General features: G+C 35.2%; 2 protein-coding genes across 2 annotated transcripts; one reads left to right on the forward strand and one right to left on the reverse strand.

Annotated features, from left to right (window-relative positions):
• Positions 1-9,120: 9,120 nt before the first annotated feature.
• On the reverse strand, positions 9,121-17,130 carry LOC120637950 (probable ATP-dependent RNA helicase CG8611). Its single transcript, XM_039910039.1, has 13 exons — positions 17,019-17,130; positions 16,408-16,946; positions 15,721-15,889; positions 15,410-15,567; positions 14,354-14,639; positions 13,976-14,213; positions 13,362-13,885; positions 13,051-13,227; positions 12,338-12,426; positions 12,145-12,246; positions 11,479-11,630; positions 10,466-10,685; positions 9,121-9,284 (listed from the first exon to the last, which is right to left on the reverse strand). Exons 1-13 carry the CDS (start codon positions 17,055-17,057, stop codon positions 9,149-9,151), a joined length of 2,829 nt encoding a protein of 942 aa, XP_039765973.1. The 5' UTR covers positions 17,058-17,130; the 3' UTR covers positions 9,121-9,148.
• A 3,574-nt stretch (positions 17,131-20,704) lies between these two features.
• On the forward strand, positions 20,705-24,940 carry LOC120623309 (dynein light chain 1, axonemal-like). The gene is made up of 4 exons (XM_039889269.1): positions 20,705-20,892; positions 22,360-22,471; positions 22,987-23,133; positions 24,791-24,940. Exons 1-4 carry the CDS (start codon positions 20,738-20,740, stop codon positions 24,938-24,940), a joined length of 564 nt encoding a protein of 187 aa, XP_039745203.1. The 5' UTR covers positions 20,705-20,737.
• Positions 24,941-25,302: the final 362 nt, after the last annotated feature.

Raw genomic sequence — 25,302 nt, forward strand, 5'->3', positions numbered from 1 at the left:
AGTATCCATTTGCTACTTTTTTGTTCCCATGTGAAAGAACAGGCAATAGAATTCCATTCACCTGCATTACCCTGCTACGTAAGCTTAACCGTGAGACGTGAGGTCGAATGAAATTTTGTGGACTATGTGTACCTATTCTTATTACGAAACTCTCTCTCTTTCTCTGCGTCGTATTTCTAATTGCTAATTCTGGTCTTGCATCTAGGTCCGAAAGGTTAGCCTTTCGGATGATGTCGCGCCACGTGTCTCTGCTTTAATGAAAAAGCTGCGTGCACTTTTGTGATGATAGGTGTTCTGATTTGTACCAACCATCGCATCTGGTGACTTCCTTGAGGTTACATTCCTTCCACTATCATTGTAAGATTGTCTTCTGTCTCTTTAAAAAATAACTCGAGAATTGTATGAAGGCAGGTAGTTGATAGCCTTTTTGTTATTTGAAGCTGTCTCAGTAATTGGATGCATTGGTTTAATTTAATTATGCTCTCCTCATGATACCCGGAATAAATTCAATTAATTCTTGTTTATTTCCTAATCTAGCAGAAGTTTATCTAGCAGAGCTTGTGACGAAGCGATAATACCGTCTATTTTAGGTATAGTATTCCGATCTTCGTGTTTCTTTTTATTCTTCCTTTATTTTCCATTGTCATTAAGAAACTCATCAAATTAAAGTTTTAACACATTGTACAGCCAAACTTATACTTCGCTTACTAAATAGTTTAAATAAATTGCTAGGACTCTATTCCTAGCAATTAAATTTTTTAATAAACCTACTTTGAGTTTTCCGAAATAACGTTTTCGGTTGAAAGTTGAGGAGCTCTTAGATTTCGTAGGGTAGTTATTGCTCAAACCACAGAACTACAAAATATAAAAATTTATGTCACTTTGTCACTTTCGTTTCAAAAATGTATACCTATTTCCGTTTATCCCACTTATCTAATTAAACATTCTCACGCATTTTATGAAACAATAACTTTTAATTTTTAAATGTTATGCATGCACCGCTTACAGGTAGTTAGGTTAACAGTATAACAGCTTCGTGAGAAGTCGGTTAAAAGCCTATGTTGACCATGTTTTAATGCACATCGTGAACTTTATTTTCTCACTAAGCAATAGGACAGGATTCATATTCGTTTGGAGGTCGCGTAGAGTGTTAATCCCTCTCTTCTCTGAGGCAGGAGTCCTGTGAGACATTATGACATTGTTTGAATAAAAAAAATCTGTTCTTTAAACTTGTGATTTTGTTCTCGTATTAATTGACAGACCAATCAGATGGTCCACCTGATATTAAGTGGAAAATAATCACCTGTAAACAGAAGAAACCTCGTAGCTTTAGTTTTAACTTGACGAATTTATTTATCGCCATCAACTCACTCCTATGTCATATTTTACATGTAATGTGCCAAAGTGCCATCTTTGTGCCCATTTGAATAAAGAAATATTTGACTTTGACTTCTACGCGGCATCACATACGGTTTTTTTAGTATGTCTTGTTTATTTAGTGTTTATTGCTACCCCAGCAAAACGCATTGTCATTGTTCACGAGACGCTGCCATCTGATTATCGTTATTGTTTCAAAGCGGGAAACAGCCAACATTCTCTCCATTTAATATAATTGAGTGAATGAGAAACGCTATCAATTATAATCATCATAACAGAGTAGACGGGACATTGTACAGTTTTAGCAAAACATTGGAATTGTGTTGATTTTTTCTGACTAATTAGCTTTGCTAGTTCCTAATGGAGATCGAGAGATATGCTTATAATGTTGATATTCGCTTAGTTGCGTAATTAAAGGAAAAGCAGGCTTTTAAATTTTCTTTTTTTTAATATTTTTTTTTAATAAAAGTGTAATCAAACGTACTACAAAACTTATATAAAGTTTTCATAACGTGCATTTCTGGATGTACACAAATCTCTTAACTAAATTGGCAGATTCAGACAGAAAGTTCCGTGTAGAAAGTCATATAAATAGGCCTAAGCCTAACCTATCAGATTGGGTTAGAGGTTTTGGGTACAACTATCTAAATTTAACCTAAGCCTGCGTTAATCAGGTCTTTAATGCACCACATCACGAACAACTTACAAATTATAAATTCGCAAACCGAACCCTTAACCGTACGACCACTGTGCCATGGCGCTTATTAAAAGCATAATGGGTGAGATCATTAAAGGTACTGTGTAACCACACGATAACTTTAATGATTTTCTCTATTATTATCTAGTGACGTTAACAATCAAAACGTAGCGTACGGTGGTGTAGGCTTAACGTACACAACATCAGTTTCCTAACTTCTGGCCGCACACTGAACTTTTTTTATATACTACGACAATACACACGTCGTCACCCAGTCCCAAAGTAAGCGTAGCTCGTTGTTATGGGTACTAAGATAGCTGATAATTATTTTTATGCACAAAATACACATAAATATTTATAATATAGGTACAGATCAGAACGACCAGATTCTGAAAAACATTAATGTTCATCACGCAAACCTTTTCCATTTGTGGGAATCGAACCCACGGCTTTGGACTCAGAAAGCAGGGTTGCTGCCCACCCATATTAGTCAAACAACGGGAACGAAAGCTTTCCATCGAACCCAAAACCATATAATTCGGTTCCAAACAAGCTATCCACTATACATACGAGACTGACCCACTGATTAAAAAGCAAACACCCTAGTGCTTAAATATCATGTACCTACCTACCTTTAGATAGGTAGTAATGGTACATGATATATTTGTATATTTTTTGGTTAACTTTTAAATTGTGCAATGCCTTAATATAATTTATATTGTATATGCCAGAGATAGTCTCAGTTGTCTGTTTATCTAAGCAAGAGGAAACCTCTGTTGTCTCCTTAACTAGTTTAAAGTAGAATGACTTGGAATGATTTCCAAGGTGTTAATGTCAGAATTATTACACTGCTCAATAAAAGCAGCTTGTTTAGCCAAGTTCTTGGCTGTAATTGTAAAAAAATATGATAGGGAAACAGCTATCTGTCGTTTAAAATAGTGTGATAGGTAATACCTATCTCGGTACAAATTATATGAAGGACTAGCACACTTGCTAAAGTCAATAATATGAATTTTTTTATTATATGTACATAAGTTGTACAATTGGCAAAGACAAGTTGGCCAAAAGACGTGTGATATTCTACTCACACGTCTTTTGGCCACGGCAACTCGCGAAAATCAAAAAGTGCTTATATAGGTGCCTATCTGATTGCAAGCACTGTCTAGATAACAATAAAATTATAAATTCAATGAGAAACTCAACCAGACCGTTGTAATTATAAGCTCAGCGCTAAGCAAACATCGTCGACTTTTTCCGTACAACCCCACCGCGGGTTAATAAACCGACTGCTATGGTACCTAATGATGTGGAAAGCGATTTGATGTTTAACAATGAAAAAAAACTTTATACTATCAGCGCTCACTTTGTAAAACTGTAAGTTATAGCAAGAAATAATCATAGACCATAGTGTTGAGGAAAAACACTTGCTATTAATGGTATGAACGTCTGCTTCTTATTATTCATGACTTAACGGTGAGCTCTCATACAAACGTACATTAAACTTCACGGGAACAATAAACTGACTGAGTGAAAAAATAATTGCACTTCACTTATCGTTGTAGACATTATTCTCTGTTAATGGAACGTGCTTCAAATAAATCAACATAAACATTGTGCGTTTGCAAGCCTTTTACTTGATTTGCTCAGAAGCGTTTTACGTGCGCTAAATATTTATATTTATAACAACTAAGTATTTAGCCAATTCTCGTTCGAGACTTGGTTTTAGTCACAAAGGATCTTCTAACTTTAGTTTCATCTTCTATATCTTGACTCTACTTTGACTCTACTTCTCATATTATTTTCTTGCAAATACTAAATCATTTAAACTGGAATGTACATTACACATTACTCGCATCGATACTTGATCTGTGCCTTGGACTTTAAAGCAGGATATCGTGACGTATTGTTTAAATGATAACAAATAATTCACATACATGCAGGACAGTTTACGTCTATTAGTAAGGTGGGTACTTTACTCATAGACATAAACGGTCCTGAAAGTACGCGAAGAAATTAATATAAAATTTAGTTTTTACCTTAACTAATTAATAAGTTTAGTTGAGCTAATAACAGACGAAAATATGTAAAAAGTGTAATATGTAAACTCATTTAAAATATGCCTGAACTCGATATGAATATGATGAAGACTCGAACGCCGCTAATTACTAGACTGTTTGGAAACACGTTACATTATTCACTCAGTTAAATAAGCAATCAACACTTCAATTTCGATTACATACAGCCAGTAGGTATGTAAACAAAAACACGCACAGTAGCAACTGTGGGCATAGCAGAAAAAATATTAATAAGCGTTTGGGAAAGTAAACAAAATTGGTTCCACAGTATTTAAAATGCATCCCATACTCATCGAAAATTAGTTTCGGCCAAGTTTCACTGGAACACGCCCTCGTCATGTGCGGAGCCAAGGCACTCATTAATGAGGTGAGGTACAGCAAAAAATATGTTCCTCAATACAATACGGTGCATGACTAGCCGCTCTGCGATCAATTATTAATAAAAAGCGGGCCGCTTTATTGAAAGGGCGATTAGCTCAATATTTATATGGAATATTCGGTATCAACGGCGCTTTGTGCCCATAATTCGGTAGGTCGTGACGCGGCGCGTTTGTACTACCGCGCAACGCGTAGACCAACTGTTCGAGCACGCCAATAGAATAGTTACATGTACAGATCACTTTAATCTCTTCGTGTATTGTACTGACCTTTATTATAACCATTGGATAGATTTTTGTCACTTCGTGTTCACCCTGCTGCTCCCAGTGCCTTTGTAGGACTTATGGGTGACGGAAACGACGTTGTCCATTGTCCACAGCATGATCCGCGCGTTGCTTGGCGTGCTATAATTCCGCCTCTTACGTTAACATGGTCATGTAGTGAATGTGTGCGAAGGAGTTGAGGCTTCGTCGTCAGGCGGCGAGTAGAAAAAGCGCAGCCTAGAAAGCACATTTTATCTTCTGCGCACTGCTTTATCAACTCTCCTAGCATTGGCGCACCAGTGGAAATAATAACGCAATAATGAACGAAAGTAAACTGTTGCAGTGCTTTGGTAGGTGGACACGTAAATTTTGCCCTTGTCAGGGGATATAATCACGGGATATAATTTTTGTCTCCTGGTTATTCTAGCCGTGCAGCGTGTGGTCTAAGGCAGTAAGACTCTGACGTAACATATGCCTCTCCGTTGTTTGGGGGTAACCATGAGAATATCCCAAAAATAAATGCCGCTGTAACTTGATCTTTGCCTCTGATCTATAACGCGAGCTATTTTAGAAAAAACAAACGACATAGGTAATAATTGACATTCCAAATAAAAATTAATTACTAATGAAGCCACAGATCAGATTGAAGCGGTGATAGCCCACTTTCGGGGGGCCGAGTCCAAATGCCAGCACGCACGTCTAACTTTTCTAAGTTATGTGCGTTTTAAGGAATTAAAATATCACTGGCTTAACGGAGAAGTAAAATATCTTGAGGATACCTGCATACGAGAGTTCTGCATACTATAATCAAAGGTGTGTGAAGTCCACCAATCCGCCTGGGCCTGCGTGGTCGAACACGGCCTTAACCCCCCTTCTCATTGTGGGAGACCCGTTCTCCGTGGGCCGGTAATGGGTTAATATGACATATATGAAGATGAAGATATATGAAGCCACGCAACTAGTCTACTAATAGTGCTGATATAATAAACACTGGTTAGATATCATTAATCAAAACTCAAAACGCACATACTCAGTACGCGTAAAAAACAAAATAAATACAAACCTGATTGAGTCATAGTTGCCAGTAATAATTTAAATCAAATAAAATAGGCCTCGCTTTACATAAGCTATATCTGGCAAAACAATTTTTCAGTAGAACTGATGTTAATGAAAAGGCCTTTTCACGAGCTTTGGCGCCGGCCAACATGCAAATGAGCTGTTTAATGATGCGCGAAGCTGGGCAACATAACTATACTTCTACAGATATCGAACTGATGAATATATGAAAACGTTAAAACTAACTTTTACTTAAATATCAATGAATAAACCAATGGAACAGAGATAGAATAATTAAACGAGTTCAAAAAAAAGGGGGTGTGATTTACACGATATTTCCACCCACTGCAATATTTTTTATATTTAAGAAAGTTATAAATTTATATCATAGTAGCGGTCCCCGCTTTACTAAACTAGATGGTGCCATACACTCCTGCATCGCGCTAACGAAGTGTTCACAATTTTTTGTTTCCATGTATACCTACAACTTCCAGAGATGAATGGTCGGACTTCGGTCCCCGAGCACGATAACCCGCTCGGAGGAAGATCATCCTAATGTTACGGTCGAGCGTATCACCCGTACAATCTTCATCATCATCCGCAGCCTATTAACATCCCTGAGCCGGGCATAGGCCTCAGCTCTAACTGGAGAGACGATTTAATAAAATAGACCCACCACGCTGCTCCAATTCGGGTTGACTGCTTAGCGTGCTCTACGAGACATGGTATTGACATCCCCAATTTCCTAACTCCATGATCCTCGAACCCATGATCTCGTGATCCGTAGTTGAACATCTTAACCACTAACCACTAGGAAGAGGCAGTTATTGAATCCATGTTATTCATACATTCATTCATTCATAAAATGAAATTTGGTACAGGAGATCATTGAATTTTGTTCAAATAATCATATGAGCTTGATATGAAGTGTTACTCAGAAATCTCAGAGACTTCTTCTACTTTTTCTGTTACTAGGTCTGTCTCCGTACTAAGTTGGCTGGAACCATCCCTAGTATAAACGTAGTGCTTTTGATGCGGCTGCCCACTGAGTCAATCCAGTCAGCCAAGCTCACTCTTAGCAGGACACTGATTGCTTTAGGGAATGATGCTGAGTAGCCTTTTTTTAATTCGTAGCATCTAAGCATAACATGTAAGTAGATATCAGTGTTTCCTCTCCTTCCATGCACGCTCTGCTTCATAAAAACTGTATCTATTACTGAGGCATTACCAAGTAAAATCTTTTTTCGAATTCATATTCTTTTCTTATAAGAATTTGCCTTAGAATTTTAAAAGACACTAAAAATGCAGATAACATTCTAAGGTGGAAGTATTAATCAGCGAATTTATCATCGTCACGATTAAGTCATTTAAAATATTGTCACCAAGGAGAGAAGCTCAACCTTGAAAAGACTGATTACGGCATGAAAGCGCCCCACAATACTCTTTTAATTTTTCATTATGCAGCAATAAAAACATCGTAAATGAGAACGACAAAAAAGTCGTTGGGACAAAAACCACGAGTTGGGGCGAATTTCGCAACTCATCCCGCCGTAATGATGGCCGCTTGAAAAAAAATTTAAATATCAAAAGGCCGGACGAGGCACGATAATGGTTTAAAATCATTTTTCATTCCAGTCACTTGTGAGTCAGAAATGAAAACGGTAGCCATCGGCCGCCCTCCCATTAATCTCAAGTCGTCTCGTGGTTTGAATTTTTGGACAAGGTCCATGTTTCATTGGCTACAGTGCTCAAGAACACATATATTAAGCTCCGAAACAAAATGGGGCTGTTAAGTTTAAGTTGCGATGGTATCTCTGAATGTCACCGTAATTTGAGAAGTGGCGTTCAAGTTTCGAGCCAATTAATATTATTTTTTATTAATACAGTTGCTTAAAAGTGATACCTTTGCTGTTATATCCTGCGGAGGCTGTGTAAAGTTATATATTTCGTCCTAACGCTTTTATACTTTTTCTTTTTTATATGATACTAGTGTCTACCCGTGTGTACTATGTACAGTAGGTAAATCTACTAATGTGTTTAATATTAAAGGCTACGTGAAAAACAGATAAACCCACGAACTTTGTTATTATAATATTTGTAGATTTTGCTGTTAGTAAGTATATTCCTGATATATTTATACTCAATTTTATAAAAAAGATGGGTTAATAAACGGACTGTTTTTTAGATCTATTCCACTATGGGATCGATCTAAACATATCTAAAGATTGTTAAATAGGTTATACTTTTGAAATGCTCAGTAGATACCAGCGCGGAGTAATTAAAGTGGCGATGACCACTCTCGGTGCCCCGGAGACCTGGTTAACTCATATGCAGTGGTAGGATTGATAGAAAATTATTGGCTGATGATAATTTGTTTATTTATTAATTTATTTATAATGATAAGAATATACTTTATCTGCAACTGGAAATCGAGCTTTTCGAGGTTTAATGAAAACTTAAATAATTTAAGAAAGATATAATTATACAACGTGAAACCGAATTACGAAATAATGTTGAAGGATGCATAAGTAATTTCATAGGAAGGAATCACCCCGTAAATGTTAAATAAAAGAAGCATATTTATTTTTCTATACAAAACGAATTCAAATCATTCTAATGTTTACTTATGACAACCCTATTGAAGATCAAATACCGACACGTGCATAGTACCTACGCTACGCGACGCGTACATACTAAAGTGGCAGGAGTCACAAGATTTTAATTTTGCATGTAATGTTAGAGCTGTATCTGATTTCTTTTAGTAAAACTATAGCAGTGGTTTACCCAAAAACTATAAGGTTTACGGTTTCACAGATGTGAAACAGTAATAGTTATCTGACTGGACTGGACTGGACTGTCTCTTACACTTAGATAAGTGTCAGAGACAGTCCATAATGTACCACTAAAGCCTGTGAAATATTATTTCGGTTTTCATTTACAAGTTGTATATACCTTTGTATGAACGTCGTCGTTCAAAGAGGCTTTGGCTACTTAAACTTAGGGGACTGGGGTGCACGCTTTAAAATATATACAATTCCTTAAAATTCTCACAGGAACCGTACATATAGGGATTAGAAACTTGTATACCTTGCCAGCTCATACCTCAATGTAACAATTACTCTGATCCGTTGCCCGACTGGTTTATGAGAGAAGTGCAAGCCAAGAAACCAACATACTATTGCATTCATAATATTGGAAGGGATATTTAAAAATTATAAAATACGAAACAGATAACTTTAAGTAAAACTTTATTTACAAAGATGTTAATTTTAATTACAATTAGGTAATGATTATAATCAGTTTTATTTATTCTTTTTGACCTTCCTGGTGTAGGTGTCTACAGGTGGTAAACCACTGTCAAATTCGCTTGCCGTATGCATCGAGCTCTGCTTGTTCACTATTTTGTGTGCAAACACACCCACTTTCATTTTCGGGAAACTGAAATAAAAAGTTTTGAAATAGTTAACTTTTAACGATGAGGCATCTACATCTATTTAAAAAATTGTTATTCTTATAAAAATGGATTAAAAACTGAAATGAAATCATTTTTGTTCTTGTATTATTAGGTACAATACGAGAACGTACACCATTTCTTTATTATTATTATTATTTAGGGACCAAGCAGATGGCCCACCTGATGATAAGAGGAAACTATAGCCTATAAACATAGTTACACTTCGCAAGGCATGGTAGGAAACTTCCTACAATGTGCCGTTTCTCCCATACATTATTTTTCGATTTATGCGCAGACAGTTCTCAGAGGGCAGATTTTTTTTCTGATTTACTATTAACTATATTTTATTGCTATATTTTGGCCAATTTCCACCATATTGCGTTATTCATATTTTATATAACTTTAAAGTTTTATCAAAATCAACTCAGTAGTTTTTGCGTGAAAGTGTAACAAACTATCCATCCATATAAAATTCGCATTTATAATATTAGTAGGATATACACTAATTTTCACCATTTATTTATGCAACTGTTATACAATGTTGGTTTTAATATTAGCAATAAGCTTATAGTTTCAGAATCTTTTATAAAGGATTTAAATCATGGGAGTAGATAGAATAACATAATACCTACTATGCTCCATTATCCCAAGGCAAACAAACTAGATACATCCCTACTAATATTATAAATGTGAATGTAAGTTTGTTTGTTACGCTTTCACGCGGAAACTACTAAACCGATCCTCATGAAACTTTGTACACATATTCTTGGAAGTGTTAGAAGTAATTTAGGATAATTTTTATCCCGACATTAAGCTCAGTTCCTTTGGGAGAGGGGGTGAGTGTTTGACGATTTTACACCATAACTCCGGAAAATTATAACCGATTTAAATAATTATTTTTGTAATATAGAGGTTATAATATGTGTTTAATTTTACCCAAACTGTGGTTGGAGATAGACGACAGAACTCCTCAGCGGACAGCGGCACACCCCTCATTTAAGGCTCAGCGATACTGAATACTTTAATTTTTTTAGATCTACAGCTAAATTTAATGTTACATCAAAAAACAAAATCAAACGCAGACGAAGTCGCGGGCAGCAGCTAGTAGAGTATAAAACATCCACATGAAAACAACTGCTTAAAAAAAATTGGAATCAAAACTTACCCAGGTCGTTTTTTCTCTTCCTCGTCATGCATTGTTAGACGATTATTGGGTCTCTCTTTCTGCAAATTTGGATCGGATCTAGCACGCCTGGCAAGAGCCGCGGGAGTTTCTCTCAGTGCGAAGGCTTTGGCGGCGTGTCCTAAATGCAGTAGTCGTGCGTCCAACCACATTCGGACCTCGCGCGGGTAGCACGAGTAGAAGCGAACCCATGATGTGAAAGCTTTAAAAGAAGCAGAATCGTTGTCTCACAACATTCCTATACGAAATATTTGAGATGGGACTATAGAAATATCACGAGATCGAATTCATATTGATTTAGAACCAAGATTTTCAGTTCATAACCAAGAAGCGGTGATAGCGCATTGGGTAGGAGCTCAACTTCACTTTCGGGGGGCGCGAGTTCGTAACTCGGCACGCACCTCTAACTTTTCTAAGTTATTTGCGTTTTTGAGCAATTAAATGATTCTTTTTTGATATTATGCACTAAGTTTAGGCTATTATGCACATGGATGGTTTCATTATTAATACAATTTATTAAGTAATATATAGCTAGATACAAAGTAAATAAAAAAAAATATACGACGTCAATACAGACATCGCCATCTACTTACTAAGATGACTGATGAACTTGTTTTTGTGTATACCAAAATAAAAGTTCATTTTTATCTCTCAGATATTTTAATGGAGCAATTTCATTATTTTCTTATTAAATTTGCATTAATCAGTCAGTAAGTGAGACTTTTTCAATAATAAAAACGCTTTGAAAAGCTGTTAGTTCTTATTCGATCAATTATTAATTTTTGACGTTATAATTTTACTGTTCACCGTAGGAAACAAAGTTACGTTTTTCCATGAACCTTCTTATTTATAAAATGATGTAAGTTGAAGAGCGACGAAACACTGCATTACTGTTCCGAGGTTATGTCATGTTTATTAATATAACTGTTGGAATTTATGGACACCTCTTAAAATAGTTAAATAACTATAGTGTGGATGTTAAAACTTTTCCATACCTCTGCTAGCCCTAGCCAGCCATTCTTTTGAACCGTGGGCAGTGTATTCTAGTTTACTTTGCACAGCGATGGCCGCACGTTGTCGCGTCGGCGCCGATGGCACTACAGTTTGCAAAGCGTCCAAGGCTCGCGATTCGTCCGATTGCCGCAACCTGTGTTGTACAATTCAATCACTCCCAACTTATATTACCAATTCCAATAGAAGTTTAGATGAAAAGTAGACGATAAGTAAAGTAATAATATTCCTAATAAAAAAAAGGTACATTAAGCGGCCTTATCGTTTAAAGGCGATCTCAACCAGGCAACCTACCAAAGGACATGAAGCTGGATCAAAGGATTAAGGCCACTCCTATAGGATAATGGATTTCACCAACTAAGCAGATTAAATATGTATTTTAACATCTCGATCTTCCAAACAAATGCATACGAATAACTTGCAATGAATAGCAAAGTAAGCGTCGACACTAGACCAATGAGGCAGTCAATTTATTAATTTTAGTTTTTATTAGAATTTACCAAATTTAGAGAATAGTTATACAGAATTGTATACATCTCCTCAACCATATATAACTAAACTATCACTTTACGAATTAACCAAAAGTCGTCTTTCTTAATGAAAATTCAGATGAAGTATGAACAAATATGCATAAGAAATGGGAAGGTTACCTAATACGTTTCTGCTCTAGATGCCTCACAAACTCTGCCTCGCTTGGTAGTAGGAACAACACGGCCGCACCTACTTGCGCTGCGCGACCTGTCCGCCCTACCCTAAGGGATTATTAAAGAATTTTAAACATCACCGAAAAAACAGAAATGCATTTATTCCTGTGAACGCTTACGTGATACGAATTTTGGTTACCTGTGAACGTAGTCCGTTGCAGAAGTCGGAGCGCAATACTGCAGCACTAAGTCCACTTTTGGTAAGTCCAACCCTCTTGCGGCTACGTCCTGACCAGAAATATTGGATAGAATAAATAGAGTTGTATCTAACTTTAAAAGCTACAAAAAACTAGGAAGTCTTAGGTAATAATACCTAAAACATTAACAACGAAAGTTACAAAGTCAAATTTGAAATCTTTCTCCGCAACGTCTTCATCTCCTGAGAATGCTTCAGTATGAGTGCATGAAAAGTTCGTAAATTTTCGTTCGTAAAAAAAGCGTTTTAAGCTCTAAAAATTTTCAAAATTTTACTCTCATAACATTGAGACTTTTTGTATAAAAAAATTAAGAAATTATAAGTAGCAGTGTGCAAATTCGTATGTTTTCAAGGGATAAAGCAAATGAGATAATTGTTAAAGTTATAACTCCTTATTAAAGACTTTAAATGTGATAATCTATATCACAAACTTTTGTAAATGCTAACTTCAAATATCTTACGACAGCTAGAAAGAATAGCTTATAGTACCTACATACAGAAGCGAATTTGAATATATCTACCGAGAAAACTAGTACGTAATTTAAGTCATATAGAAAATTTAACAACCTCGAAAGTCTGTAATTTTTAAATAAAGAACCTGGCGAATTACCCGACAAAACGTCAGCACCGAAAAATTACGATTATTATAAGCTTACGGTACAAAAGAGTAGTCCTCTCTTTGCAGAACGGAATTGTTTGAAAACTTCTATCCGTTGCTCGTGAGGCATAGAACCGTGTAAACTGAACACATCTAAATCCAAGGGCAGGAGACCACCTTCAGCAGGACTCTCGTAATCCATCTCGAATTCCGAATCCGATCCTTCTGATTTTTCCTAGGATAATTAAATTGCATTAATTACAACTCGTTCTATGTATAGACATCATATAGCAAGGGGCAAGTAGGACTTTTACTGCTAAAGAAATTTGGTTAAGCCATGAGTACCAAAAGTACAAAATAAGTATTTACCAGTTTCTTTTTCTTGGCATTTGATGTTTTGTTTGGATCGTTTTTCTTTTTAACCTCTTTGCCAGTTAAAACAGTCTCGATTAATTCTGTATGATAGTCGACCATTTCTAGAGTTGCCATAAAAACAATCATTTTACCTCCCTTTTTATTTAATACACAGTGTTCTACGATAAGAGAGCACAACGTTACCAATCTAAGCTTCATTGGCACAACTAAGAATGTCTGATTAACAGTAGCTGGCAAGATAAGTTCATCTTCTACGATAGCTGATTTAATCGCTTGTACAAATATATTTTCACTTTCAGGTTTATTGTTAATTTTTTCTTCTACTTTCATAGCATTATCTACGTTTATACCTTCGTCTGCGTTTTCACTTTCAATTTTTTTCTGCTCTTTGAAATATTCATAATCTGAATCACTATCACTCTCCGATTTTCTTCTGGTATTGGTGACTTTTATATTTTTAATTGTTGATTCATTTTTACTGCTACTGGACAATTCAGAATGATTACCATCCTTAACACCTAAAACGATTGAATATTTTCCTAGCATTAGAAAAAATTCAAATTTTATATGGAATTTATTAACTAAATTTTTATTTCAAAAATAATTACCTGGACTTTTTCCTTTACTAGAGTCTACTAAGCCTTCTTTTACAGAGTGATTATTTATACTAATAGGTGATCCAGTATCATCATTCTGTTTTTTAGTTTTGAAAGTACTTTGATTATTTGACTGAACATCTTCAGTTGTTTTAATATTTTTTAATGAATCAGCAACAAGTGATTTACCATCTGATGTATCTACAAATACAGGATCTTGCATGGTAATTCCAGCTAAATTTTCGACTGCCTAAAGATAACCAAAACATTTTATTCAGGTTTTCTGAACTATTACAAAATAAATCATAATAGTTTTTTTTTTCAAATTACAAGTATAAAATATCATTTAAAAAAGATTTTTTTTCTGTTTTAATTTCTATAGTCAATTACCTTAGTAAGAGTAGCAGAAAGAAGAATAGTTTGTCTTTCTTTAGATAAGAAAACTTTTGTTAAAGGATGTTCAGTATTAGATTCTCCTTGATCTTCAACAGGTTCAAGTTCTTGATCTTTAATGTCATCATTATCAATTAATTTTTTGTTAATGGTCTGTTTCATAAGTGCAAGAGGGTCATAAGTGGCTGCTTTTTTGTGGTCTTCAATGGCTTTTACAATAGCAGCTACATCTTTTTCATAACCCATGTCTAATAATCTATCAGCTTCGTCAAGTATTAGACATCTAGATATAAATAAAAAACGATTCCAAGATCAATTCATTAAATTATAATATAATAGCAAAAATATTAATAATACATATTATTATAACTTTAGAATTGAAGATATCTTTGTTAATATAGGCAAATTAATATAGTGGTAATTGTATTTCCCAATGCACAATGAATAACGCTTAAAAAGAGTTCTAAACATGTACTGTATGGCTAAAATGTGCAACCAGAGAAAATTATGTCTAAAAATGTTTAAAATAAACATATTGGAACCAACAGGATTCAAGCCTGGAACTCCTTGGCAATCGCGCCCTGAAAGCTACGGCTTGCATTCTTCCGAGGCGGAAATTAATATATTTTCCCCTTTTTATCAGTCTTATATGTTGGTTTAAAAAATTTTAATATGCAATTAAAAAATGTATAAATATGATTTTTCCTTCAAGTGTACATAAAAAACACTAAAGTAATAAAAAGTCAATTTTCTTGTCTTATATCATACAAATCGGAAGAGAAAATGGTAGCCCTAATGGTTTTGGTTGCGCTCACGACAATCACAGCCTGGAATTATTTTTAAAGTCACCATTTAAAAATTTACATAAAACATATTTAAAATCAATTTACCTTCTAGTATGTACCTATTACTTGTGACTCCAACCTGTTTATATAGCCCATTGGGGATTGAACGCAGGACCTCAATATGATCTGTGCACCAAATATGCTAGCTAATAGATGAACATGGGAGTTAGCTGAAATTCTTAAAATACAAACTCAACAAATAACTTACCCAGTTTTAGCAAAGTTCAGTGAATGTGTATGTCTTAAGTGGTCATTAATACGGCCAGGTGTTCCCACTAATATACTGAGACCTTTCCGTAACCTTGCTTTCTCAGCTTTTCTCTTTTGACCTCCACTCAATAGACCAGGCACAAGCCAGATAAAGGGCTACAAGAAGAAATTTAACCCTATTACTATTTAATATAATATAGTAAATGTAATCTTATAAACTTGGGAACATTTGTTGTAGGTATTATATAAAAATTTGAACCATGAAATTAAAGTAACCTACAAAATTAAATTTAAAAAGGGAAACTTTACCTTTACAAGTTTGACAAACAGTTCATATGTTTGTACTGCTAGTTCTCTGGTAGGAACCACAACAAGAACTCGTACGCCATCATGCCTATTTATTTTTGGCCTTATAGCCTGCAATCCTTCAATAACTGGTAGTGCATATGCTAAAGTTTTGCCAGATCCTGTTTGTGATCTATTAAAAAGTGTATTATAGGTATTGTTTTTTTTTTAAATGAATATTCTGCCTATTAAAGACTTATTATAAAGGAAAACTTTAAAAATATGATAAAACATAAAAATAATTTCATAATTACTACATTTAAAACTACAAAATCCAAAGCATATTTATGTCCTACAGCTGCTACAGGCCTCCTTTCTCACAGGAGAAAGGGATTAAGAGCATAGACTCACCAACCAACTTTAATCAATGTCGGCTGAAAATTTGGATCACCACTGAACATATATTTTTAAAACCAATCACAATGTTATAACTTTTAACCTCAGAGCTCTTATGTAACCAATGTAATATTGTAATTTCAAAAGCTGTACTACTTCTACTAATACACAAATCTAGCATCATAAACATCTTCATATAAAATTCAACGATTAATAAATATTTCATGCCAGATTTTTTGACTACACAATATAGATTTTGCTGTGGCAATATTTTCTTTTGCATTTATTTTTTAATACATACTACGTATTACATACCTGATTAAAACATCTCTACCCTCTAAAATAATTGAAATAGCTTTCTGCTGTACAGTCATTAGCTCAGTTAAATTAAGATTTTGTTTTAAATTTGCAACACTGTGAGGGTGAATATTTAAATCTGAAAATGACTTGCCCGCAAATACTTTTTCAACTAAGGGCTTGACTGCCTTCTGTCCTAATTTAGGTACATCGGGATTGTTTTTGAATAAAGATGATATCCAGGGCCCACTGCGAGGTTTCTGTTTAATCTGGATTTCATCAGTGATCTCCTGGTAATTTTTACCATGAAATTTGCCTTTGTTCTCGCTGAGATCACGCAAAGCTGACGCTAAATTATCTTCTTTTGTAGGCTGCGTCAGTTTGGGTATTTTATTTTGGGGTTCCTCCAAATTTTTTACAAAAATCTTCTTCTGAACCGCATTTTGGGTTCTTTTCCTTGCTATTATTTTACCGCTAAAGTCAGATTTAGGCTTAAATTTGTAATCCGAAGCATTGTTTTGTAAAGATTGTGGTTTGTTATTCTTCTTGATCGGTTTCTAAAACAACCATGACATAAAGCAAAAGTCGGAATATTTAGCTACATACTACAAGAAACTAAGCACACTTACCTTCGTGGAAACTGATATATTCATTTGTAAATCATCCATTTTAAAGTAGTATTACACACAATCAACACACTATTTTTTTTATTTTAGGTTATTCGCACGTTCACACTTGTCACTTGGGCATGTTTTGACATTTCGTTTGTTGACATGCAATGACAGTTGACGTTCTAAAACACAGTAACTGTTATACGCAGAAGCGAACAGAATTCCATTAAAAAAATATTACGAAGTAAAACATAAATTTGTTTAACTAATACTTAAACCGGGCTGGGTCTGCGTGATATTAAAAAAAGTGCTTCATCAACCACTTCACGCCGCGCCACGGTTTTTTCTTAACCGCTTTGCCTTATTTTTAGGGTTCACCATGTTATGAAAAGGGTTTAAAACCGCGAACAACTTCGTTACAAAGAACTCTTTTGATGCGATATTTAGCCTTCTGTAGCTTCATATTTTTAATGCAATCAATTTTAAATTTTGAAATGAATTATATTTTTTAATATATTATACAACGAGTTGGGTATATTGGGTTTTACAGTCGAGGCGGTATTAGACCGAGCTGTAAACGTTTCTTTTCCTCTCAAGTGTGATAAAAATCGTCCTATGAAATACGTAAAGTACATTGCTTATTACACTCTTGGCTTCCTTTTCGCGCTCGTTTACAGCACCCACGCTTTTAAATGACTATATGACTGTAAAGTATAATATAATAAACTATGCTATCCAATACCATGCAACAGGTAGTAGACGCATGAAATATTCACAGAATGTTGAGTTATAATATTCACTTCAAAGATAAAATATGAATTTAAAATAAAACTCCCATACAACAATTGAGGTTGTTTGGCCATTTTTGTTAAATAGCTTACTGTTGCCCGCGTTCTTCGTCCGCGTATATTACGGTCTTTCACAAATCCCGTGGGAAACGTTTGTTTTCCTGGTACTTATAAAAAATAGCTTATGTTACTCTCCATCCTTCCAACTAACTTTATGCCAAAATGAATGTTGATTGGTTGCTTAAAGGAAGGGCATACAAACAAACAAACACTTTCGATTTTATATATTATATTAATAAGATATGGTCGCATTTGCTCGGCCAGTACTTTTAGAAATCTAAAAGTAAAAAAAAAATAAGAATAAGAAAGACCAAGATTTTTGTAGGCCATAATTCTTGTCTTTGGTATTTTTGTAGAATTTATAGATTTCTAACAAAAATACTAAAGACAAGTATTTTCGTAGAACATAATTATTATTATGTACCGCAGGATCGCGAAGGTTTTTACTTCTGGCTTGATTTACATATACCATTTTGAAAGCTGAAATCATGTTATTATACTTAACTGAAATTAAATAAAGCCCATGCTACCCCATATAAAAATAGATTTCTAATGCTGAAAGAATTATTAAGTCAAGTTTATCAATTAAGGGTATATAAAAAAGTAAGTCTTATGTTTATGCAAAAAGGACAGGGGCGTCAAAAGGACTTCATTAGCACAAATAGGAATACTTACCAATTATTTTTACTTAAATTATGCAGAATACTATTTCCCCGTACCTAATCTTTGAGAAAAATAAATCAATCCTATTCACTCGCATAGAGTCAAGTAGAGTATTATAAATTAAGGTATTATATATAGCGGATAATTGATAGATATACTCGTATGTACGGACATTCAAGCGACTTCCTCCGCGCCTCCGGTGTATTCCGCGTTAATTAAGGGTCGCAGAGCGATGTCATTTATCCTTCTTCCGCAATAAACGAATTATCTGATTGAACGTACCTATGTTTAATTAATCAAAACAAGTGTAGTTTTTTCGCCTAAGTAATCTATGCCTACTATTATAACCTAACTTAATATATACAAGGGGAAAGTTTGAGCGGTAATCTCAGGAACTATCTAGTCCGAGTTGTTGTTATTGCGTTGGATAGGCAGTTAATAATAGTCCGTATAACATGACGCTTTGACTCAAAGTTAGCATGGGTGAATCCACGGGGCACAGCTTGTCGTAAAGAAAAACGAATTAAGGGTACAAAGAGTACACTTTGCGGATGAGAGCGCCAGCGGTCCACGTGGCAGCGCGTGTCCGTAAAGCATTGCTTTGTGACGCCTATGGGGTGGAATAAATATTTGTAATCTGAAAAGCTATGTTTATATTATAAGTGCCCCTGTTATGTATGAATAGCATCATTTAAGAACCATAGATGTAATTGATCAAAGTAATGGAACCGGAAAATGTTTGAACGATCAATTTTCTTTTGAAGTTTTTATGGGCCTTATTGTCACATAACAGTGTTTTTAGTAACTAGGCGATTATTGGGACTACGCACGATTTAAAATGCAATAGGTATAGCTACACCAAGGATATACCTAATAATAGTTTATTAAAAAATCTTCTCGAAAAACTCTGGTCTGATCTAAAACCATACAGCCCTTTCGTTTTATAGGTTTTGAATATTTTTAGAATATTTTATATATATATTTTAATATTCTAGATTATTTTTTAGAATATTTTACCACCATCGAGTACCTTTTTTTAGTTCCACCGGCCCACTTCAGGGCACGGGTTTCCTCTCAGAATCAGAAGGGTCCAACCACCGCTCTGGCCCAGTGTGAATCGATAGACTTCACACGCCCATATGTAGAACTCTCAGGTATGCAGGTTTTGCACACAATCTCTTTCCTCACCATTGAATCAAGTGGTATTTCATTTCTCCAAACGCACGTAACTCCGAAAAGTAATAGGTGCGTGCAGTGCCGGTTATCGAACTCGGTCCCCCCGAAAGGGAGATCAAATCTCTAACCACTAGGCCATTACTGCTTATAAATGTACAAAACGCAATAAATCAAATGGCTAAGCATATTACATTTGAATCTCATCTCATCAGTTTTGTAAGTAAGTAATTCAATAAGAACAAATAGGTAGCAATCTCGTAATAAAATGTTTGATTCGATTAGGAACACTATAGCTCTTAAGTCCTGTCGCTTGCCCGCTTTACCTACAATCGGGGCCGGGTCGGGTCGTCCCGGTTGGCCGGCGGTAATCATATCGCCCTCACACCTCCCAAATCCCTCCCTCCAGTGTTTGCACGCGGAATTTCAAGTGCAGGGATTCTGCGCTCCTTTACATTTATTGGTTTTTGTGTTTGCGTGATTTCCAAATCGAGAAAAACAGCAATTTTTTTACATAATAAATTATAATTAAATTTACTACGACAATACACACGTTGGAATCTAGCCCCGAAGTAAGCGTAGCTTGTGTTATGGGTTCTAAGATGGCTTATGAATATTTTTTGAATAATATACATAAATACTTATAATATACAGATTACCCAGACACTGAAAAACATTCATGTTCATCACACAAACATTTTCCAGTTGTGGGAATCGAACGCACTGCGCCAGTCGGCCGTCAAAATTATATTCCGTCTATTTGCACAATATGATTATGTAATTAAACCTTTAAGAAAATTGAAAATTTTATAGATAGATTTTTTGTAATCGAGGCCCAAGGGAATCTTGCAAAATTCATAGTTAGTACCAGATAGATATTTAATTTTCGCACAGTAAAATCTTTTTGTGGAGGTTCAATCAAAACAAATTTCTGCTGTCATCTTTGAGTAGATTGAATAAATATAGTAAATAAAAATTGTAAACATTGTACCTTAGAATAAACCGTATTAATTTCAAAATTACAGATAGTGATAAATCTATACCAACACAGACATGGCGTTAAAGCCGACAACGTGCAAGGAGGCTATAGCCCGGTGGGAAAAGGAGAAGGGGGAAGCTGCTGCTGATGCTAAGGTGGTCGAGCTACAGTTCCAGTGGCCACCGATTGAGAAAATGGATGGTGCTCTTTCCACTCTTGTGAATTGCGAGTAAGAAATTACCTATTTTACAGAAAAATCCTATTATAATATTAAGGATTACTTAAACGATAAAAAAGCTTCGATGAGAATTGCGCTAGCTTCATGCTTAATATAAATTTACTGTGAGATGGTGATAACAAAAAGAAAAATTATCCGGCTTAGTTTGTTGTGGGCTCTTCTTAGACCAGGGCGCGTTTGGAACCCTCGTAGCCTTAGGTTTAAGTTGGCGAACGAAGTTATCACCATCCCCTTACAATTATGTAAACATATATCTATGAACGCTTTATAAGTGCCTTTGACGGGCCTACATGAATAAAGAAATGTTGAATTTTAATTTGAATTTATTACTGCAAAGTTAAAAAAAATTAAGTATGAATGGCTGATATAGTTGTGCGAACAAACATTTTCCATAAAAATACTTATAAATAAGTTTAATCTCTTAGAACTAGCTACACATTTCTGATATTAGGTTTCGTATAGATAAAAAATAATAATTAATAATAGTACTTTCGCTTCATACACAAAAGCAGCCACTATGGTATAGTAGCTTCTCCTTTTTCGTCACATCATCCGCAACCTATTAACGTCCCACTGCTGGGCACAGGCCACGTGTCAAACAAAAGAGAAGGTTTGTAGAGCCACCACGCTGCACACCACGCGGATTGGTGGGCTTTAACGACTATTACCACATTAAGTGATAATAACCGGGACCGCAACGGCTTTGCTTCTTTGTACCCCTCCCTCATCTATCTTTATATTCTTTTTATGTAGTCGGTGGAGAAAACCAAAATTTTCAAATAGAAACACACAGGAAATTTAAAATACTCAAAAAAAGTCAAAAATATCTTTATTCAAGTAGGCCCACAGGTGGAACTTTTGATGCGTACATAAGAACCACACGGTAGTGAGATGATGGCGATAACCACATTCGTAAACTTAAAACTAAAGCTACGAGGGTTCCAAACGCGTCCTGGTCTAAGAAGAAGCCCACAACAAACTTAGCCGGGTGTTTTTTTTTTTTTTGTTATCACCATCTCACAATGTCATTTTAAATTATTAGAAGAGCAACCTGGTTAGAGCAATAATTTACACCCAAGCTTTTTTATCGTTTACGTAGTCCTTTATACTATAATAGGACTTTTCTATAAGCTTACGTTTAATACAAACTTTGAACTTTTTAAGAGACATCTCCAAGATGACAATTGGTAGTTTATTGTAGAATTGTATGCAATTTCCTTTAAACGAATAATGAATTTATACTCTTATAGAAATCGTATTCACATAAAGTTTTTCCACACAAGCGTACATCTCATAAGCGGACTTATATATTTTGGTGTTATCTAGAATGGAAACAATTTGCGTTGGAGTCCATTACTATAACCCGATACAGTGGTGGTGTCTCATAAAGACAAAAAAGTTTCTACGTTTGCGAATCACCTTAGTAAAATATTTACGCTAAAATTGGATTCTTTTTAGGAAACTCAGCCTGTCCTCGAACATGATCGACAAAATAGTAGGAATCGCTGGTATGCGAAATCTAAAGATATTGTCGTTGGGGAGAAATTATATAAAGTCTTTTTCCGGCATAGTAAGTGTTTAAATTTTCCATTGAATTGAGGTTATTTTAAAACACATATCTGACATCCCGTATCCATCTCGTTGTTTTATCAGATCTTGATAAATATCTGTCTTACAGAGTACAAATCCTACGAGTCATGGTTAAGTTTTGATTAAGTTTCAAACTGCGTGGGTCTAGATTGAATAATTCTGAGTTCATTCACCGACTTTCTGCTCTATTATGGTCTGATCACTACTTGTGCGACAGCTTGATACAGCTGGATTGGTTTAAAGTGTCAAGTTGTCAAAGAATCGGATAGTTATCCATTGTAAGAAATTCCACTCAATTAGAAAAGCAAAAGTAAAACGTAGATTTACCAACACAGACTGTAAAGTAGAATCATTACCTATTTCTTATTTTATTAAAGCATTTTTCGGCCTGATATCCAGAAACATATTCAAATCCTTCATCCAAATGTTTGTGTATATACTTATTCAAATTTAAAGAAAACTGTAACTTTTCATCGTTGTGTTCATATCTCGTAGGAAACTGTATCTGAAACGCTGGAAGAGTTGTGGATAAGCTACAACCTTATTGATAAGATGAAAGGGATCGGAGCAATGAAGAACTTGCGCGTGCTCTACATGTCCAATAACACTATCAAGGAATGGATTGAATTTAACAGACTTCAGGTACTTATGTGTTTACTGAATCGCATATAGTTCCTAATTTATAAATTACTAGCTGTTGCCCGCGACTTCGTCTGCGTTAGTTTTTTGATGTAACATTAAATTTAGTTGTAGTTCTAAAAAAAAATTTGTATCGCTAAGCCTTAAGCGGCCTCCTCAGCGGGCAGCAGCAAACCCCTTATGTTTTGCTGCTGCCCGCTGAGGAGTTCGGTCCTCTATCTCCAACCACAGCTTGGGCTAAATTAAACACATGTTATAACCTCTATAGTACAAAAATAATTATTTAAATCGGTTATAATTTGTCGGAGTTATGGAGTACAATCATCAAACACTCATCCCCTCTCCCAAAGGAACCGAGCTTAATGTCGGAATAAAAAGTATCCTATATTACTTCTAACACTTCCAAGAATATGTGTACAAAGTTTCATGAGGAGCGGTTTAGTAGTTTTTGCGTGAAATAAGATGTGGAAAGCTCTACCGGCAACTGTGTTTCCTACCACGTATAATTTGAGTACCTTCAATGCTAGAGTGAATAGGCTTTTTCTAGGTAAGCGTGCTCCAACCTAGACCTCATCATTGCTTTCTAACGAGCATGATTTTCGTCAAGCGCTGGCCTATCTTAAATAAAAGAAAAATATCTTCTTCTTACTGAGGACTCTGGTCTATGTATTAAAGTTTTATGCTCGATTTCACTAAACCTAGGAATAGTCTTAATGTTATGCCTAGTGATTTTTGTGATTCCTAGAGAAAAAACACGTTTCACGAACTCTCGGTGATGTCTAAAGTTGCGACACTGATTCGGCGGATGGTAAAGTTTAGGGGGCTCGTAAAATGACACTTGACCGATGAAAAAAAAGATTCTGGTTTTTTCTTTCAAATAATCTTTAGTCCATAAGAAAAATGAAAAGTATGATAATACAAACACCAGATACACCCTACACCCTGTGGCAAGAACCATAGAGAAGTTAGGTTTTACGAGTTGCCTAGTGAAAATCGATTGAAAGGTAAAGGTTGCCTAGGAATCTTCTTTCAGGCGCTTTTTAGCCATTGCCTTGTTCGCCGTTAGCGAAAGCGGGCATTAGTGTTAAATAATTCGGCCAGAAAAGAGCAGGATTTTTTGACTAAGCTTTTTCTTTCGAGTTGACTTTCGGAAATGCCGTAGACCAAAAATTATAATCAGGCTATTGTAATAAATAATATCTAATAACTTATGCCTAGTCCATCGTTCCTTTTATTTAATTTGGAAGTTGTTTAAACTTTTTACTCTAACAAGAAACATGCATATTAAAAGCATATAACTTTCGCAAACCTTAAGCTGTTGACAAATTTTCACAATGATGTATGAATTTTAATAAAAGGGTGGCATGGGTTTGCTAAATGATAAAATCAATGTGTTCGCTGGTAGATTCTCTAAATCCATCTAAATGAACAAGAATATTACTCTCGAAGAAACTCAAACGGTCTCAAGACAAACGGCCTAAAAAGCAAGTAAAACACTATAGTGTTTTCTTGTGCACATGGTAGAGCGTTATAGCATTAAACTACAGATACAAGTATATGCTGTGAAGAAATACCGATAGGATATGTAAGAGGGTTAGGGTTTAAGCCACGCCACCACTATACATATTGGTTTGGTATTTAATTATTTCTTAACTTTTAGGATTGTCCAGCACTGAGGGATCTAGTTTTTATTGGAAATCCATTATGCGAAAACCAACCCGATGTTGAAACATGGCGAAATCAGGCATCGAACAGACTTCCCCAAATAACAAAGTTGGACGGTATTCCTATAGTCAGAGACACAGAATAAATATTAATGAAGGCTAAATCAGTTTATTTATTTATATTCTTACTACTTGTTGCCCGCGACTTCGCCTGCGTATGATTTTGTTTTTTGATGTAGCATTAAATTTAGTTGTCGATCTAAAAAAAAAATAAAGTATGCAGTATCGCTAAGCTTTAAATGAGGGGTTTGCTGCTGACCGCTGAGAAGTTCTGTCCTCTATCTCCAACCACAAATTTGGCAAAATTTAACACATATTATATAGTACAAAAATAATTATTTAAATCGGTTATAATTTGTCGGAGTTATGGTGTAAAATCGTCAAACACTCATCCCCTCTCCCAAAGGAACCGAGCTTTATGTCGGATAAAAAGTATCCTATATTACTT

Source organism: Pararge aegeria, chromosome 4, assembly GCF_905163445.1.
Source record: "Pararge aegeria chromosome 4, ilParAegt1.1, whole genome shotgun sequence".
Classification (NCBI taxonomy): domain Eukaryota; kingdom Metazoa; phylum Arthropoda; class Insecta; order Lepidoptera; family Nymphalidae; genus Pararge; species Pararge aegeria.